This window comes from Vigna angularis, chromosome 1, assembly GCF_016808095.1.
Source record: "Vigna angularis cultivar LongXiaoDou No.4 chromosome 1, ASM1680809v1, whole genome shotgun sequence".
NCBI classification, from domain to species: Eukaryota; Viridiplantae; Streptophyta; class Magnoliopsida; order Fabales; family Fabaceae; genus Vigna; species Vigna angularis.
Genome location: NC_068970.1, coordinates 37,927,012 through 37,946,157, shown reverse-complemented (window position 1 = coordinate 37,946,157; position 19,146 = coordinate 37,927,012). Strand labels below are relative to the sequence as shown.

Below are 19,146 nucleotides of genomic sequence, written 5' to 3'. Positions count from 1 at the left end.
GAGGTATACAGAAAAAGAGTTTTATCACGATTAAATTATTATTTGGTAGAGAAATAGGCCACTGATATGGCTGTCTATTTTGACTATATTAGTGATTTACTATTACATAAAATGATGATAAGGATGTAATGATAAAACTAATGCTTAATAATGAATGCTGGGTAGGTCGGGTCTTTCCCATCTACTTCGTTTTTGCATATCAGCAATAGCGATAGCGAAATTAGAATGCCCTCATGTGCTTCTTGTCGTGTACTTATTTTTTATAAGTTTTTATTATGGTGTTCTGTGCATGGTCCAACTTGTAGACTTGGTAGGTATCATTTAGAATATTTAAATTCTTCCTAATAGAACTTTATAATTATTGACTTAAAAATCACCGTAAGCATATTTAAGAACTTTTTCACTAAAATTAAAATGAAACTTATAACAAGGTTTTTTTTGAATTTATTTACATCATGTTATGCATTAACATGAAATGTTAACATTTCACATGAGTTTGAGCACATGACCAAACAAATTGAAACTCATGAAAAAAGAAACATCTTTTAAAAACTAATAAAACTTAAACGTTGAGAGTTAAACAACTTTTTAAAAGTATATATGAATATTGAAAGGTAAAGAATAAAACTAAAGAAAATTCAATATTTATTAACGAGATTAATGTTAACAAAATCAATAACACATAATACTTTCAAGAAAGATATGTTTCAATAAAAATGAAAATTTTGAGTAACATATAAAAAGAAAACTCGAATCATTTATTTTAAAATCCTTGAAATTTTTATTTAACGTAGATCTTATTATTATTATATCATTCAATATCACTTAAAGAACATAAATCCATCATTAATGAATTTTATTTTTTTAAAATTTGACAATAAATTTTTCAGTAACTGATTTTTTTTAAAATTATTCAATAATTAGTTTTTGAAAAATCATTAGTAATTGTATTTTTTAAAACCCCCATTAATAATTCCATCCATAAATACATGAATAAAATAGATGTTAACTTTCTCATCAAACGTGACAAAATATTTATTATAAATTAAACAAAGATAAATGAGAAGAAGAGCAAAAAAAGAAAAAAAGAAGAAAAGAAGGACAAGAAAGAAGAAGACGAGGAGACAATGACGAAAAAAACCACTATAGCAGCAAAAACAATGGTGGTAGTAACAACAGGGAGGACGAAGGAAAGAAAATAGTAATAGACATAACAATGATGACAGTTGAAAAAGAGAAGAAAGTGATGAAGAAGAAAAAAAAATTATAATATTTACGGATGAATTTATCTATAAAAAATTAACCAATATTTACTAATAAATATTATCAAAGATAATTATCGACAAATTTAAGAATAATTACTAAAATATTTTTTATTATAAATAATCAGTGAAATATGTTTTTATATGTTAGATCAAATCTATCAACAAATATTTTATTAAGATAATTTTGTTTTATTAACAAATTTATGTAATTACCGAAAAATATTGTAATATGTTATATTTGGCAGTATATATATAAAATATATAAATAAAATAATATAATAAGTTCTCTAATATAACATTTCTCTTATACCCTCTATAGCTTTCATAACCTCTAAAATCCCTAAAGGGCAATGCCAGAAATTAACTTCAGCAGCCCACATGTGATTTTCAAATCCCTATAGTTCTCACGAGTGATTTTCAAATCAACCCGATAAAATTATTTAGAAGACTGAAAATTGACATATTCAAATGGACAATCACTAATCTTTAAGTTGAGAATTAGTGGATATTAATGCTTTAATTTCAAGTTGGAGATAAAATAAGCACTTGGCCCCACCACAATTCCTTATTGAAAAATGCCAAGTATACCACTAATTCAGGTGGGTACCTGTTAAAATACAAAATCAAGTCCTTTGTGGCAAGTGTTTCCAATCGAAATAAAAAAGGAAAGTCATAGCACGAGATCTTAGACCATATGTGTGGTAGTTGGTATATAGGCGTTTTGAGTTTGGTTTATGCCATCTTTGTAGTAAAACCAGTTCAATCTTCGTTTTGTTAAATAATAAAAGCAAGTATTTCATTCGTGGTCTGCTTCGGGAGTAAAACAAAGTATTGGAATAGAATAATCTACTGGGCCCACTAACAAGAAAAATATCATACATTTAATCCAAGAAATGCTCCCATGAGTTGTGAATCAGATTCTATAAAAGGGGAGCTGGGCAAGGTAGGATCCTCAGGCCAAAATCTTGGTTACTTATCCTCAAGCTCGGGATCACAAAAACAAAGGTCAGACAAACACATTCACGACCATGTTGCTCGAAATTACAATTGGTTTGCTGGTGCTGGCTTTGTTTTTGCACTTGCGTCCCACACCCACTGCTAAATCAAAGGCCCTTCGCCACCTTCCCAACCCTCCCAGTCCAAAGCCTCGTCTTCCATTCATTGGTCACCTTCACCTTCTAAAGGACAAACTTCTCCACTATGCTCTCATAGATTTATCCAAAAAGTATGGCCCTCTGTATTCTCTCTACTTTGGGTCTATGCCAACCGTTGTTGCCTCCTCCCCTGAGTTATTCAAACTCTTCCTTCAAACCCACGAGGCTGCTTCCTTCAACACAAGGTTCCAAACCTCTGCCATAAGGCGCCTCACTTATGACAACTCAGTGGCCATGGTTCCCTTTGGACCTTACTGGAAGTTCATCAGGAAGCTCATCATGAACGACCTTCTCAACGCCACCACCGTCAACAAGTTGAGGCCCCTGAGGACCCAACAGATCCGTAAGTTCCTCAAGGTGATGGCCCAAAGCGCACAGGCTCAACAGCCCCTTAACGTCACCGAGGAGCTTCTTAAGTGGACCAACAGCACTATCTCCATGATGATGTTGGGTGAGGCTGAAGAGATTAGAGATATTGCTCGTGAGGTGCTTAAGATTTTCGGGGAGTACAGTCTCACTGACTTCATCTGGCCATTGAAGAAGCTCAAGTTTGGACAGTACGAGAAGAGGATCGATGAAATATTCAACAAGTTCGACCCTGTCATTGAGAGGGTTATTAAGAAGCGCCGAGAGATCATGAGAAGGAGAAAGAACGGAGAAGTCATTGAGGAAGAGCAGAGCGGAGTTTTCCTCGACACTTTGCTTGAATTCGCTGAGGACGAGACCATGGAGATCAAAATTACCAAGGAGCAGATCAAGGGTCTTGTTGTTGTGAGTTTCCTACTTCTTTTTGATTGGTCGGCTTCATCATCATATTTAATAATATATATCACTATAAAAATAACCCTATAGGGATAAAAGTCTTTTTAAACTGTTGGAATATTTAATGAAGGAAATGTTAATGCTATACTCAATAATTGTATTTATAGTATTGGTGTAGATAAGGTGACCACATATAATGTGTATATCAAGACAAAAAGTATATATGACGAGTTAATTGGATTTTTATTTGATGTTGCAACGTAGACTAATAGACAGTCGTTTGTATGTGCAGGACTTCTTCTCAGCAGGGACAGATTCCACAGCTGTGGCAACTGAGTGGGCTTTGGCAGAGCTGATCAACAACCCTAGGGTGTTGCAGAAGGCTCGGGAGGAGGTATACAGTGTTGTGGGAAAAGATAGACTGGTTGATGAAGTTGATACTCAAAACCTTCCTTACATCAGGGCGATTGTGAAGGAGACATTCCGCATGCACCCACCACTCCCTGTGGTGAAAAGAAAGTGTGTGGAAGAGTGTGAGATTGACGGGTATGTGATCCCAGAGGGAGCATTGATACTTTTCAATGTGTGGGCTGTAGGAAGAGACCCTAAATACTGGGACAGACCATTGGAGTTTCGTCCTGAGAGATTCTTGGAAACTGGAGCTGAAGGAGAAGCTGGGCCTCTTGATCTTAGGGGCCAACATTTCACACTTCTCCCATTTGGGTCAGGTAGAAGAATGTGCCCTGGAGTGAATTTGGCTACTTCAGGTATGGCAACACTTCTTGCATCTGTTATCCAGTGCTTTGACCTGCAAGTGGTGGGCCCACAAGGACAAATATTGAAAGGCAATGACGCCAAAGTGAGCATGGAAGAGAGAGGTGGACTCACGGTTCCAAGGGCACATAATCTGGAGTGTGTTCCAGTTGCAAGGACAAGCGTTGCAGCTAAACTCCTTTCCTAGTTCACAAGATATATACAACAACAGTGTCTTGCCACGCATACAGTTGCTTTTGTGTGTTTATAATAATCGTTTCAATAAGGTGTCTTTGATACTTAACGAAGTCAGGCACATTCAGATGTATCATATATCAACTCCAGTTTATCAGTTTGTACCAATGTCATGTAGAAGTTTTGGATCTAAGTCAAATTCTTTTGGAGAATCTTATAATGTACTATATATTACCAGTCCCTTATAATAATATTTTAACAGTTTGAATCGAAAAATTATTTATCAAGATATAAGATAAAACTATTTATATAATAAAGTAATTTCAATGTTTCCTTTTCAACAGTAAGATATAAGATATATCTAATTTATTTTATAACATTATTGGTTTTAAATAAGATTTAAAAAATTTTAACTTTAACTCTTTCTCCATGGATTTTGCAATTGCTAGAGTATATAGTATCCTACAAGCAGTAAAAAAATCATGCTAATTCATAGAAGAAAAACTGGAAGACTGAATTTGGGGATTGTGTAGATTTGACACCTTCTTTTATAAAGGTCTCTGGCATATGAATCTACTGACTCGATCTCTCTAGTACCCAAACTCAAGCAAACATCAATAGCTCTAAAATCAATGGAATGTTTCTTTTGCTCCTTGATTCGGTTCAAGAGTTATTTAACACTACAGAAAATGAGTATTTAACATCGTTTATTATCAATGATAACAAATAAAAGTGAATTTAAAAAGTAATTAGTGTCGATTTTGTATAACACTTATACTCAACATTAAAATCAAGAACGCTAATTTATGATTCTTTTTTAATATTAGTTAGTATAAGCTTTTGAATATCAACTCTAACTAGCATTAACTTAGCCGACACTAATTTATGATTATTTTTTAAATTATAATTTTTAATTAGTTAGCATAAGTTTAACTTATTCTAAAATATTTTTATTATTTTTAATATTAGTTTAATTTGTTCTGCGACACTAATAATAATAAACTATTACAAGAAAGAATTTTGCCACCGATTGTTTTAGGTATTGTACTTTGATTTAACAAGAAAAACATAATCAAGATAAAAAAAATATTTTTTTTGGCTTCAGTTATGAACATAGAGATAAACTTTATTTGGCTTCCAATTTTTTAATAATCTTTTTAATTTCAAAAGAAATAATATTAAAGGTATTACGCTTCAATTTTTTTAAAAACGAAAGTAATTCCTTTTATAATTTAAAAATTGTTTAATTTTAAGGGATACGATGCTTCAATTATTACTAAAATCGAAGCATAATATCCTTAATATTAAATTATTTTAAAAATTAGAAAAGGATTAGATTTTAATTATGTAACATCCTAAAAATATAGTATGAAACTATATTAATAAAACATCACATAATAATAAGGTAGAACAGTTACGGTAAAGAAAGTTAACTTACAGTCACTCTAAAATAACTAGAAGATTTAAAAACTTTACAAAATTTCTATGCTGATACGGACTATGTACAAGACCGATCGGTATTATGCTAAATAGAGGGATCCTCTCCTTCCATTGCTTGCTCTAGACAGAAACTCCTCTCCCTCTGCTCACATTCATAGGATGATCATTGCAAAGAAAAAACCAAACGAACAAACATGACAAGACAGAAAAGAAGGGTAAGCTAGAGTAATTTAATTGATTACACTAATCATGCAAATTAAACAAATACATAAGCATGTGTCAACCGAGCATTCCAAGCATACAATGACCGACCATACATTACAGGCAATGATCGAACACTTGACTTGACCATCCGGTTTGTATGAATATGTAGCTTGGGGCTGTTCGTGCACTCGGGTGATGGAGTAATTGGAGACCCTCAGCTGCCACCCGAGGTTAGTCCATTATAACTCACCTACGATACCCTATAGGCTAGGACCTCCTGTTATTCTCACGACATGAATTACCCATCTCTACTTGAGACTTGGTAACCATTAGAATGTCAGGATGAACGACGTGGATTTCGCTGTCCATATTCATACTTTACCACCACCTTGATAACAAATCACTGAGACATTCCTCCTTGGAATTCCTTTTCACATCCATATTACAATTATCATACCATACTTTCATTTTGACACCATTATGATAATGGATACATAAGCCATCAAAGCAATTGGAACAATTAATTAAAATAGCACACTAGAATAAATATAAGTATAGGCCGAACATAAATCACCAAACATATATGAACAAGACCGAACACCTTGTGAATGTTGGAGACCGAATGGTCTATCACTACCTAAAGAACATGACCGAACAGTCAATAATAGATACATCTGAAGAGAGGGTTGAGCACTATTAATGACCGACAACTAGATGATTCCGAGTACCACAACATGACCGAATACTACCACCAGGCCAAGTACTAAGTTTAGACTGAAAGCTTATGGCTTAGGCCAAACAGCTATAGCTTAGGCCGAACACTTAGAGTTGATACCAAATACTAATATAAGATCAATTTCTAAAATATCACCGAACAGTCATTAACGGGTAAGGCCCATGAGAGGTCGAACACAATTAAGACTGATACGAGTACGAGACAGAGCACTACTAAACCGAACGCTAATACAGAACTGAGTACGACTAGTAACGAACGCTAATACAGAATTGAGTACGACTAGTAACGAACGCTAATAAGAACTGAGTACAACTAGTAACGAACGCTAATACAAAACTGAGTACGACTAGTAATGAACGCTAATACATAACTGAGTACGACTAGTAACGAACACTAATACAGAACTGAGTACGACTAGTAACGAATGATATATTCAATTAAATACTAGCACAAGATCGATCGGTCATTAACTGAAAAACTCTACAAAAGTAGGACTCAGTTAAGACTGAACACAAGAAGAAAGTCAAACGGTCAATGAATGACACTCGACGATCTGTAGAATAACTGCAAAATTATGATCAACAACTATCTTTACCAATATACTACAACTTCCCCAACTTCTAATCATCCAAACATTATTCATATACCAATTTATGCTTATCCAAAGGTACCTAAAATCGTTCTAACCTCATCCCAAAGAGTCTCATACCAGATTTCACTCTCAACCCCAAACTCTCATTTTCGCATACTGTTTACCCTCGGCAAATGTACCGAATCGTATCAAGTAATAATAAAATGGTAAGACCAAGTATCGTTTCTCAAAGGACTCACGGCCTAAACAGTTATGTGATTTGTTGATTATCTTAGACTTGTAACCGAAAATATTGTTGTTGAACTATGAAAAATAAACAGGAATTCAAAGTTTTGATCAATGGACTTGAAATATGTATAATATGAATGATTATGTTGTTGGGGTTTTCGATTCATCCTATCCACTCTCATGTATTCAAAAATTCATCTTTCTTCATTAATGTTAATGACACTTTCTAATTTACCTTAAAGCCGATGTTTCGGTGAAGAAAGCCTATTCCTAATCACTAGTTTATAATGTATTGTCTCCTTAGCAATTATTCATGCATTACATTCGCACAGAAGCTTAAAGGCAACCAATCCTCCTATCCCTATGTCTAGGAAATATTGCTCTTGGGAGAATTTCTTCAGTTCTAGATTTACTTATATGTCTCCATACAAATAACATCAATGATCATGCAATTGAATGAGTTAAACAAAGCATGCATATAGTATAGAAGAAAAACCCTAACAATTAATGAAAGAAAGCATATAGGTTAAAGAATCAATTTAATACATGAGAGTTTCAAAGGATTACATCAGTTCCCCAATAACAATGAAGGTTTAGTTCACCATAATCATGGTGAAACTAGATGAAAAACAATGAAAGATAAAACCCTAAAAGTTGAATAATAGAGTTGGAGCATCCAAAATCCTCCTCCAAGGGGTGAAGAAAGTGTGATTTCTCCTCTTTCTGTCCAAAGATATTAACCATAATTCGGCCAAAACCTTATATAGCTTCCTAAAAATTATAGAAAATTGGCCCAAGGCCCAATAAAATGGCGCTCAGCAATAATTACCGCTCAGCGGTAAGTGCGATTCTTCTATTTTGACGCTCAGTTGCAGTTTTGCCCCTCAACGTTGATTGCGGGACTTTAGAGTGCCGCTCAGCGGTAAGAGTGGCGTTGAGCGGTACTTACGGCTCTTCTTTTGTGCACTTTTTCTTCCTTTTCTGAGTCCAACTTCTGGCTACTTCACTTCTTTCATTCAATTCATCTTAAAACCTGCAAAAATAAGGAAAACCAAGCATAAAACCCATCCAACTCTCTTATTTCCAAAACATAAGCAAAAGTATGATTCCAAGCTAGTTTCTAAGTCATAAAGGTTGTTTTTGATGTCAAAATTAAGTATTAATAGTTTTTCAACTGTTATCACAACCTCAAACTTAGAACTTTACTTGTCCTCAAGCAAAAAAGATGTAACTCAATCTTCCACCAATCCATACAATGGTTTACCACATTCAAAACTCCTTCTTTCAAGAAAAGTAATTACTCAAATCAGCTCAACACAAAGAATTCAGTCAAGATGCACACATGTTTTAGTGTTCACATAATCACAGTATTCAACAAATGCTATTCTCATGAATGATCAATCAACTAAGCATATATGTTGATAAACAAATTTTTAATCCCTGAAAAGGCGTGAAACGTTACATGAAGATTGGCACTCAGCGTCTCTGAAAGGGCGCCTAGGCATGGGTGTGAGACCTCTAGCGCTTAGAGTCCAGAAAGGTGCCTAGGCGTGGTTGCGACCTTCTGCAACCTTCTTTTCTAGTGCTCTTTCTGTCCTTTCTAAGTTCCAACTTCTTGACAATTTAACTCTTCTTCCAATTCATCATAGTTTCCTACAAAATCAAGGAAATTTAGTAATAAAATCCTCAATTATAACCTCAACTCTCTTATTCATTAAAATAAGCTAAAAACAAGAGAACAAGCAAGTTTCTAAGTCAAGAAGGGTTCATTTATTATCAAAATTTAATCCCAAATAACGGTGAAATCAACCGTTATCAGATGTCTCGCACTCACGCCTAAGCGCCCTTTTAGAGACGCTGAGCACTAGTCTTCGAGTACCGTTTCACGCCTGGGCATCCTTCCTAGGGCGTTCAGCGCCATTTCTCTCGCAAGCTCGCCTGGGCGCCCTAATTCGGGGAGCTGAGTACTAGAGACGTTGGCCCATGATCCAATTCAGCTGTATATAAGGACTTGCACGTCCTAGAGGGGGTATCTTTTGACAGAAGGGACATAAATTCAACCTTTTTCAGCTCTCTAGAGGAAGAATTGGATGCGACAGCTCTCCTTTTTGGTTTTTAGGGTTTATCTTTCATTCTCATTGCATTGTACATCTAGTTTCTCCATGACAAGGGAGAACTAAATTCATTTGTATTTGGGGAAGATGTAACCTCTAAACTCTCATGTATTTGAATTTATTCTTATTTATATATGCTTTTTCCATTAATTGTTAGGGTTATTCTTCTTTGCTCAATGCTTGTTATGTTTAACTCATTCACAACATGATATTTGATTTGTCTGAGTATCGATAGATATCTTACAATTCATGATCTAGGGAATTTCTCCCAAGGGAACTATTGCCTAGACATAGGGATAGAACACTTGGTTGTCTTAAGCTTCCGTTCGTGATGCATAATTAATTATTAGAAAGTGACATTGACATTTAATAAAGAAGAAGAATTCTTATATGTATGAGAGTGATTAGGTGAAATCTAAACCCCAACAACATTATCATCTCATGTTATCAACTTCCATTCATTCTAGTGTTTAGCCTCAATTGATCAATTTGCATTCATATTTATTTTTGTTACATTTGCATTTAAAAAACCAACAAAATATCTTTTCAGTCTTAATTAGTTAAGTAATTACACAATTTTTTAGTGTCGTGAGTCTTTTGGGATACGATACTTGGTCTTACCATTTTATATTACTTGATACAATTCGATACACTTACCAAGGTCTTAACACTACCCCATCCACGAATGTAAAAAATGTTTGAAAATATCTCATTTTAAGCGTCAATATCCAACATAGACGTTGCCCCCCAGATCAGATGTCAAATCCTCTACAAAATCAAATTTGAAGGTCACTTTTTCAGACATTAAACATTGCACACAGAAGGGGGTCGATGTCTAATACACATTAAACGTCAGATCCCCTTCTCTGGACATCAATAAGCTGCAAAAATACCCAAAGTAGCACCAAAATGGATTGTTTTTAGCAATTAGACATTGGAGGTGGAGAGGGCTAACGTCAAATGCCCTTTTAAACCCCAAAACCTCATAACGCGAGCCTCACTTTCTTTTTCATTTTCGTTTGGATTTTTGTTCCTCTTGTGTTTGCCATTGTTGCTGCAAGGTATGTTTGATTGATTTTCTTCGAGTTAATTTATTTTGCACCGATTAACTTTAGCTTGTACCGATTAAATTTCGTTTGCAGTAATTAATTTTGGCTTATGATGCAGTTTTGTGCACGAGTTGACGAATCTCAGCGACGACATTGAGTGGTCATTCTTCATTACTTGAAACTCATAGTATATACAATTTTATGATGTGCTCAGTAGTGCAAAAACAGGGTATAACATCACGCATTTAACGTCGAACCACTCAAATGGTAAATAAATGACCGGTGGTATTTTGCTAAATAAATGCAATTATTAAACGTCATCTAGAATTGTAATTCGATTTAAAAGGATATAAAACGTCGAATGCCCAAGCGTTAGACGTAAAAAGGTTAATGAATTCAATAAAAATTTGAGTGAGAGATTGAAAATTCATTCACTTTATCTTAGCGCGCGAGACTCTCTTCTCTACTCAAACTTTTCTCAAACGAAGTTTGATGACCATCACATGTCATCTTTCTTTCATTTGATACAAATGCATGTTAATTTACTACTTTAGGTATGATTTTCGTTTGTTTTGACTGATTATTTTCATGTTCTTGTTCTTCATAGGCGCATTCTCCTTTCTCTCTCATTTGTGGCAACACTTTATTCCGAAGAACCAAGGTTAGTTTTTATTGTTATTTTCGTTTTTGTTTTGAAGAACTTATTTGTTGAACTTGTTTGTTGTTATTTTTCGTTGAACTTGTTTGTTGTTGTTGTTTGGTTGAACTTGTTTGTTGTTGTTGTTTGATTGAACTTGTTTGTTGTTTGTCATTGTTGTTTATTGTTGATACTATATTACATGTTCATAGTTCATGCTTTACAAAATTCCAAAAACTAAAATTTGTTGTTTTTCAACTTTTCAGGTCTCGTAAAGTTGTAAAAAATGATCACAGTTAATTAAAAAAAAATAAAAAAATTAATTAATGTCGTTTATTGATAAAATTCTACGTTAAATTTAACGTCTCGCGATATGACGTCGTTCTCGAATTCGACGTGAAAGGCCCAAAATATTCGACGTTGTACGTTGTTTTTGTACTAGTGGCTGAAATCATTTTCTATATTTCAGGTGTAGTAATATTGTAAAATCAAATTATTTTTTTTTTTAAAAAAAAATGGACGTCAGTTAGGAGGAGTCTGACGTCAAAATTGACGTCTAGGAAAGGGATCTGACGTCAAATTGACGTCTCCCAATAAGACGTTAGATCTAGATTGGACGTTGAATGTTGAAAATAACAAATGTCAAAAACTTTTTTTTCAGTAGTGTAGATTTATAATTGGGTTCTAAGTTGGACTCTACAAAGTTAAATTTATAGTTCTGTTTTATATAATTATGATGAAACGTTTTAATCATTGTTTTGTTGACGGTACTATTTTATTAAATATGTAATAACTTTTTTATAGTTTAACAAAAATGATTCTTTGACACGGTTAAAGCAAATTACATTCATTTGACACGCGGTGGGACCCGATAATTGTCAACATCATGAAGGATAGCTTGGTCATTTCAGTTTATGGGCTGGTGCTGAGTTGGCTTATAAAAAAGTAAATGAAACGTTGCGTTTCACTTGCTGCGTTAGGATCTTGTGTGGGATTTGAAATTTCGAAAGTTGGAGCTAGGGTTAGGATTGAGAGAGAACGAGAGATAACGAGAGAACGAGAGAGATCGAGGGAGAAAAAAAAAGGAGAACTCCATTGCTGCCACCGGAGGCTGGACGTGATCGGAAAAGTTTGTACCAGCGAAGGTGAAGCCGAAGGAAAAGTTCGTACCGGACGTCATCGATGTGGAGCGCGGAAGGTTTGTCCCCTTTCTAATTTCTCCCCTTTGTACCGTTTGAAGAATATAAAGTATGAGTTTCTTCTTCCTTTCTTCTTTTCTCATAATTTGTCTATCTTTCTTTATATTTTTGGTTTATTTTCGGAAACCCTAGACTAAAGGGGGAAATGTCGTGAGAGATAAAATTCTGGATTGGGCAAACCTGTAGGATTATTTACTATCCTTAGTGTTTTTGGGCTTGCTTTGCTTATTTGCAAAAGGGAATATTGCAATAAATGGATAAAGTGTGAGATGATTAGAAGAAATGGAAAAAGGGTAGTGGCGATGGAGAGCTAGAGAGTGAAAAAGTTGCAAAATGGCACCCACCTAGCACGGTTTAACTGCTCAGCAGCAGCACGAAATGCAACGCAAACGTTTCTAACTCTCTTCGCGCCAATGCTGGAGCTACTTCCCATGAACTGATTCAAATGATTCCCCATTTTCTTATAGTCCGAAAACTCCCTGTCCATGCTGCATTCGCTCCCTCTATGTTCCTTCATTCTTTTCTGTTTGATGATATTTTTTTGCGTTAGAAAAAGGGAAATATTGTCATGAGAGTTGAACATCAGTTTAAGGTGTCCTGAATTTTTCATACATTTGCTTCTGGCACCATTTTATTTTTAATTTATGTATTGTATATGTTATTTACCAGCATCCAATGTTTTTTACTCAGTGATAAATTTGCTTTGGAATCCATCACATATATTTTATTTCTATCACTACTAGGTTGCCCTTTCTTGGTCAGTTGTATTAGCATTGTGCATTGTGCCCTCTTTGCCCCTAGATATATTGCGTGATTATGTTGTTTGTGGTTTGTATATGGTGTTTGGCCATTGTTATTTTCAACTCCTTGGATTTTATGTAGAGCTAAGTGCTTGATTAACACCAAAAGTTTCTTTCTCCATTTTTTCTGTTTCTAGTGTCCTTGTGGAATGAGCTCTTACGAAATTAATTGTTTTGCATGTATTACCGTATGACAATTGATGCAGGAGTTAGATTTGACAAATGTTCGTGAACTTGAAGATTGCATGTATTACCCTATGACAAATGTATGTATTCCCTTCCAGAGAGTATTTAATGCTTTCCTACTATCCACACAATCATTATTACCACTATTTTATTTTTTATCTTGTGTTTTTGTAGAATGTTTGATATAATTACGTTAATAAATTGGTTGGTTGAAACGATATTTGATGAATGACAGACAAGATTTTTAATTTTCTAGCTTTTATGGCTTGAAGTCTAACTTGTTTATTTGATGGACATTTAGTACAAACCATAGAGATAGTTGGAAGAGTCATTATGGAGAAACAGGTTTGAATACACATGATGATTTATTATGTTTTTAAAATTAATTTGGTGAAATGCTTTGTCTGACTTATTCAATTGTATACTTTGATGTATAGGTTTATGTACGACATTCATGCAGGACAAAATACTTGGCACATGTGAACACATTATTAACATATGTGCAAAAGACATTGATACAAACAACTCCTTTTGCATGGCTATTGTCCATTGATGTGGATGCCAAAATGAGTAGGACACTACTTTTAGAATTGTGTAGTAGATGGTCAGAGAGGAGGGGCGGGTTTGAAGTTAGGTCTGTCTTTATTCCATTCACCAAGTTAGACCTTTGTTTAGGTTTAGGGGGTAGGGTTAATGGAGAGATGTTTAAGTTGTTTAAAGATGAAGTTGATTGTCATACTAGGAGATTGTTTGACACAATTGATGTAAGTGTTCATAATGTTTATGAAGAAATTCAAAAGCATATAAAAGGGGATGAAGTAAGTGATGTTTGTAGATTATATTTATTGTTAGGGTTGAGTGAGTTTTTCTTCCCAAAAAGAGGTGGAAAAGTTCACTTAGGTTTATTTGAATTATTAGATGATTTATCCTGTATTGGAAAATATAACTGGGGGCGTGTTATTTATGAGTATTTGGTTTCTAGTTTGTGTGATGCTGCATTGTGTGTGGGAAAGAGACAAAACAGATCACACTGTCATGTGGTTGGTTGTGTATTTGCATTACAGGTATATTTTGATGTTAGTTACAAAAGTTATTGTGTTATAACTTACAATTGTAACTTTTTTGAAATTGAAGTTTGTATGTAATAGATCTGGGCAATGGAACATGTTTTATTTGGTCAGAAGAAGTTGGCTAAAACAAATAGTTGTTTACCTAGAATCCTTCATTGGATACATGTTAAAGTTGGTGAAGCAGAAATTGAGAAAGCCTTCCTGTGTAATGAAGTGAGATTAAATTAATATGTGTTATACCAATTGGATGTTTTGTAATTTGTATTGATTTTAATATGTTTTTTGTGGTTATTTTGTTTTGTATAGGTGATTACCGAGGTATATGTAAGCAATGAAGAGATGTGTACTGAAATAGTCAAAGAAGGCTTAGATGGTCATCATAATGCTGGATTGAAGGAGAACTTGCAAAGGCGATCTATGGCTGATATTGTGGCAGAAAATGAAGCTTTGGTTGCTATCATTGTTGACCAAGAGGCATCCATTGGCAAGCTGGAGAAAATGGTTGACAACCTGTCAATGTTTGTTGCACAAAAGCGGCAACATGTTGATGATGTTACGAATTCAAATTCGAATAAAAAGTGTGACATGTTAGTTCATGAATTTGGGACCAGTAGTTCACAGGAACATTATGAGGTAGTAGTATCATCTATTGGGAAGTCAAATTCAAAGAAAGAGTCAGAGATTGAAGGTGATCGTGTGGAGAAGTCCAATTCTGATAATGTTTTTGATGTTACACCTGCTGTTAGAAAAAGTTTCAATGAAAATGGTGGTGATGTTTTAGGTCATGCAGAGATGGATATTGAAAAATCTGACATGTACACGCGTTTAAAAGCTCAACCTAGGAAGCGTGTTAGAAGTGTTCTTCTGAAAACCCCTTGGACAAGATTAGATAGGAAAAATCATAGGCGCATTGTATAGTTTATGAACTTGTTTATGTTACAATATTAGGTTGAAATGATAAATATTGTTACCAAACTGAAATGTTATTTTGAATTATGTTAACTGTTGTATTTTTTGATGAATAAAGGTTGAATATATGAAGCATTTGTAATTGTTATTGAGATGTTATTTTTCCTGGTTGATTGAATTTGATTTGGGAATACGTAACTTTTTATGTTGTTTTTGTTGATAAGGGCAATTGAATTAACCATGTGCTTCATTAGAGATAAGCAATAACTCAAACAGTTTTGTAGTCAATACTGTAGATTAGTAGATTTTTTGCTGCAGTACGTGGTTATTTGTTTGAAAAGTTGTGGTTGGTTGTAACAGATATTATGTACAAGAATAAAATGATATCACTAATTTCAAGTGGTTTGATAGCAACAGTTGACTAAGAAGTTAATGTGGTTCCCAATATTTTGGTACCAGGAATGGTATTATGTAGAATAATAATTTGGTCATTTTAAATGGTCAACCTTTTTGCAGCAGTTAGTGGTTATTAGTTTGAAAAGTTGTGGTTGGTTGTAATAGATATTATATACAAGAATAAAATAATATCACTGATTTCAAGGGGTTTGATAGCAACAGTTGACTAAGAAGTTAATGTGGTTCCCAATATTTTGGTACTAGGAATGGTATTATGCAGAATAATAATTTGGTCATTTTAAATGGTCAGCCTTTTTGCAGCAGTTAGTGGTTATTTGATTGAAAACTTGTGGTTGGTCCTCACACATATTTCGTTCAACAATAAATTTATCAACCTCATTTCAATGCGTTTGATATTAAGGTTTGATGAAGTAGTTAATGTGCATCGCGTGATATGGTCAAATGGAGTGGTATTTGGCAGAATAGTTATTTGATCATTTTAACTGGTTTGATTATTTTGGTTCAGTAAGTGGTTATTGACGTACAATTTTCTGGTTAGTTGTCTCAGACATTTTGTACAAAAGCAGAATACTTGAAATCGATATCACTAGCAAAGTATAAATAAAACATTTGTGTGCAATGATTGTAAATATGTTGTTCACCACATATTTCAAATGACATCACCCAAAAAATGTAACAACATACATGTCAGGAATTGAATCGTAAATGTGAATATTGTATTTCAAAATACATTGTCAATATTAGTTGTGGACAACTGTGTGTTTTGCATGTCATTGTGTAATGATGTCAGCAGTGACATGAACCCAGTGGATTGCACACCTGATACCTGCATGACAGAACAAGAGTATAAAATGCCATCTAAATATATGCAGGACTTACTAAATGTGAAATCAATAAATTATAAAATCAGAATTGAATCTTACCGGTCCAATTGAGTTGGATGTTGTGTAATGTGTGTTGACTGTGACATCACTATTGTTTCTCAATGTTGTATATGGTACGTCCGTCATTGTGTCCTTTATGAGTAGTCGATATGAAGTTAGTTTAACTTGCATTAGTTTGGGAATTTTTACATAACGAAATGATTATTGCAACTAAACACAGTAAAAATTAATAAAATAATTACTTACACCAATAGCATTGGATGTTTGATTAGTGCCTTTTGTTGATGGTTTCTTTCTTTTGATTGTCTCAGTTGTTGACTTCAACCTTCTTGTCTTAGGTTGACCCTTTCGCTTCACACTTTTGGGGCTTTGGATTTGAGCAGTGTTTGCAGTGGTGTCTACATCATGGACTATGTTAATATCATACAGGTGTTCTTCTTGTATGTGGCTATTGTTGTCGACGTATGGTGAAGATGAAATTTGTAGGTCATGCTTGTTTACAAAAGAACTAAGGTTGTCAACCAATAATTGTGTCATGTGTACTGAGTCACAAGCAATCTCAGCAATATTTCCAAAAGTCTTCATTAACTCATCATACCGTTCAATATGTGGGTCCTTTTCCTTGTTGTTGTATGTTGCTCTAATATACGTGTGCTTTCTGCGGACACTTTTACACCATCTTGTGAGTATGTACTTAGCTGGAACCTGTATCACTCGCTCTTGGGCCAAAACACAAACACAATGTCTACATATAATGCCCCTAAACTCAAAAAGCAAACAACTACAGTTAACATCCATTGTGTCTCGCTGAAATGTAACCATGAATGCCCTCTCTTCCCTTATTTCATTATGAATGAAGTCCTCCATGACCTTGTATAGTGACGAATTATCTTGTACCACAACGCCATCAACGAAACAATTAATTTTACCTCTAAATTCTGACTGTATTTCTGTAAACTTAGCATGTGTGTAATGCTTTTGGAATTGCCGCTCTATAAGTGATTGTGAACCGCATGGAAGAGTTGTGTTTAATGATGTGAAGTCAACTTGGGTCTCTTTCTCTGTCTTGTGTTGTAGTGCATTGTCATATTGTTTAACAAATTCTTGAAGAGTAGTGCGTGAGTTAATATATCCATCAAAGAATGCATTCATGCTCTCGCTTCTTTGAGTTGTTGACATGCCAGCCCAAAAACTGTTTCTCAAGTAACAAGGAACCCACCTATGACGTTCTTCGTAAAGTGAAGAAAGTCATTCATTCTTGTGAAGTGAAAAGGTTGTTATCATCCTCTCCCATCCATAAACAAAATTATCAACTGAATCAGAATTGTACACAACTTGCTTAAGTTCGCGCTTGATATCTTTGTAAGCTGCATAACTCTGTAACTTCTCAGGTATTTTTTTCATTATATGCCATAAGCACCACCTATGACGAGTGTTAGGAAACACTAAAGAAATGGCTTTCTTCATTGCTTTGCACTGATCCGTAACAATTCCTTCGGGTGGTCTATTGGACATGCACCGAAGCCATGAATTAAATAGCCAAACAAATGAATCTGTGTCCTCTGAACATAACAAACCACAACCTAACAATATAGATTGGCCATGATGGTTAACACCAACGAAAGGAGCAAATGGCATGTCGTACTTATTCGTTAAGTATGTTGTGTCAAAAGAAATGACATCACCAAAATACTCACAAGCTGCCCTACTTCGTGCATCAGCCCAAAACACATTAAGTATGCGGTTGTCGTCATCCACATCAATGTCGTAAAAAAAATCCTTATTTAATTCTCTCATGGAAGAGAAATGATTTAAGAGTGTCTTAGCATCATCATCTTTTGATAAGGCTCTTCTTTGTTTGGCCACATAATTTCTAACATCGTGTTCGACAAACTCCATGTTCTCATAACCTCCAGTTGCACAAACCAAGGAACGAAAACTCTTGTTAATCCTAACTCCTGCTTCGGCATTCAAGTCTAGAGTTCTTTTGACGTTGAGATTCATTCTTTTATTGCCTCGGAACAATCTGGACTTTGTTGGACTAAGATCATGAGTATGTACATCATCAAATCCTGAAATGTACCATTTATCATCTCTTTTTGATACAATCATTCGAGCTGAACAGTCATTAGCACATGTTGGACGTCCAGTCATTTCATTTTGAATGGCGGAGACATATTTTCCAGCCCTAGAACACACCATCATGAAGTAACATAATTCGTTCTCGTTGTTCTTCCTTGAACTCCTTGTACGAATTCCAAAACCCTTTGATATTGCATATTGTCTATAAAATAACTTCACTTCATTTACAGTTTCAAAAACCATTCCAATTGTTGGAGCGATTGAGAGAGGTTGAACATTGTTTTCATTTAATTCTTCTTGTGTTTGTTCGTGTTGTTCATCAATTTGAATATCATCCAAAGATGTATTTGTATGATCCATGTACCTGATTTTCCTACATTTAATTAATAAAAAAATGATTACTACTCACTGCACTAATTAGTATGGTTCTTCATATTGAAGAAAATGAAATTTTTATATGTACATAACCA

At 34.4% G+C, this 19,146-nt stretch overlaps 4 protein-coding genes and 1 long non-coding RNA gene across 5 annotated transcripts; 3 read left to right on the top strand and 2 right to left on the bottom strand.

Annotated features, from left to right (window-relative positions):
* Positions 1-2,206: 2,206 nt before the first annotated feature.
* On the top strand, positions 2,207-4,405 carry LOC108332082 (2-hydroxyisoflavanone synthase). Its single transcript, XM_017567230.2, has 2 exons — positions 2,207-3,190; positions 3,474-4,405. The coding sequence occupies exons 1-2, from the start codon at positions 2,294-2,296 to the stop codon at positions 4,140-4,142; spliced, it is 1,566 nt and encodes a 521-aa protein (XP_017422719.1). The 5' UTR covers positions 2,207-2,293; the 3' UTR covers positions 4,143-4,405.
* Positions 4,406-13,312: 8,907 nt separating this feature from the next.
* Positions 13,313-13,990, top strand: LOC128195165 (uncharacterized). Its single transcript, XR_008246740.1, has 3 exons — positions 13,313-13,394; positions 13,616-13,659; positions 13,752-13,990. It is a non-coding gene; the product is annotated as an uncharacterized LOC128195165 (long non-coding RNA).
* Positions 13,991-14,471: 481 nt separating this feature from the next.
* Positions 14,472-15,302, top strand: LOC128194986 (uncharacterized). The gene is made up of 2 exons (XM_052871674.1): positions 14,472-14,597; positions 14,691-15,302. Exons 1-2 carry the CDS (start codon positions 14,472-14,474, stop codon positions 15,300-15,302), a joined length of 738 nt encoding a protein of 245 aa, XP_052727634.1.
* Positions 15,303-16,431: 1,129 nt separating this feature from the next.
* On the bottom strand, positions 16,432-17,746 carry LOC108327304 (protein FAR-RED IMPAIRED RESPONSE 1-like). Its single transcript, XM_052871670.1, has 2 exons — positions 16,841-17,746; positions 16,432-16,536 (listed from the first exon to the last, which is right to left on the bottom strand). Exons 1-2 carry the CDS (start codon positions 17,744-17,746, stop codon positions 16,432-16,434), a joined length of 1,011 nt encoding a protein of 336 aa, XP_052727630.1.
* Positions 17,747-17,842: 96 nt separating this feature from the next.
* Positions 17,843-19,036, bottom strand: LOC128194985 (protein FAR-RED IMPAIRED RESPONSE 1-like). Its single transcript, XM_052871669.1, has one exon. The coding sequence runs from the start codon at positions 19,034-19,036 to the stop codon at positions 17,843-17,845; it is 1,194 nt and encodes a 397-aa protein (XP_052727629.1).
* Between the last annotated feature and the right edge of the window lie 110 nt (positions 19,037-19,146).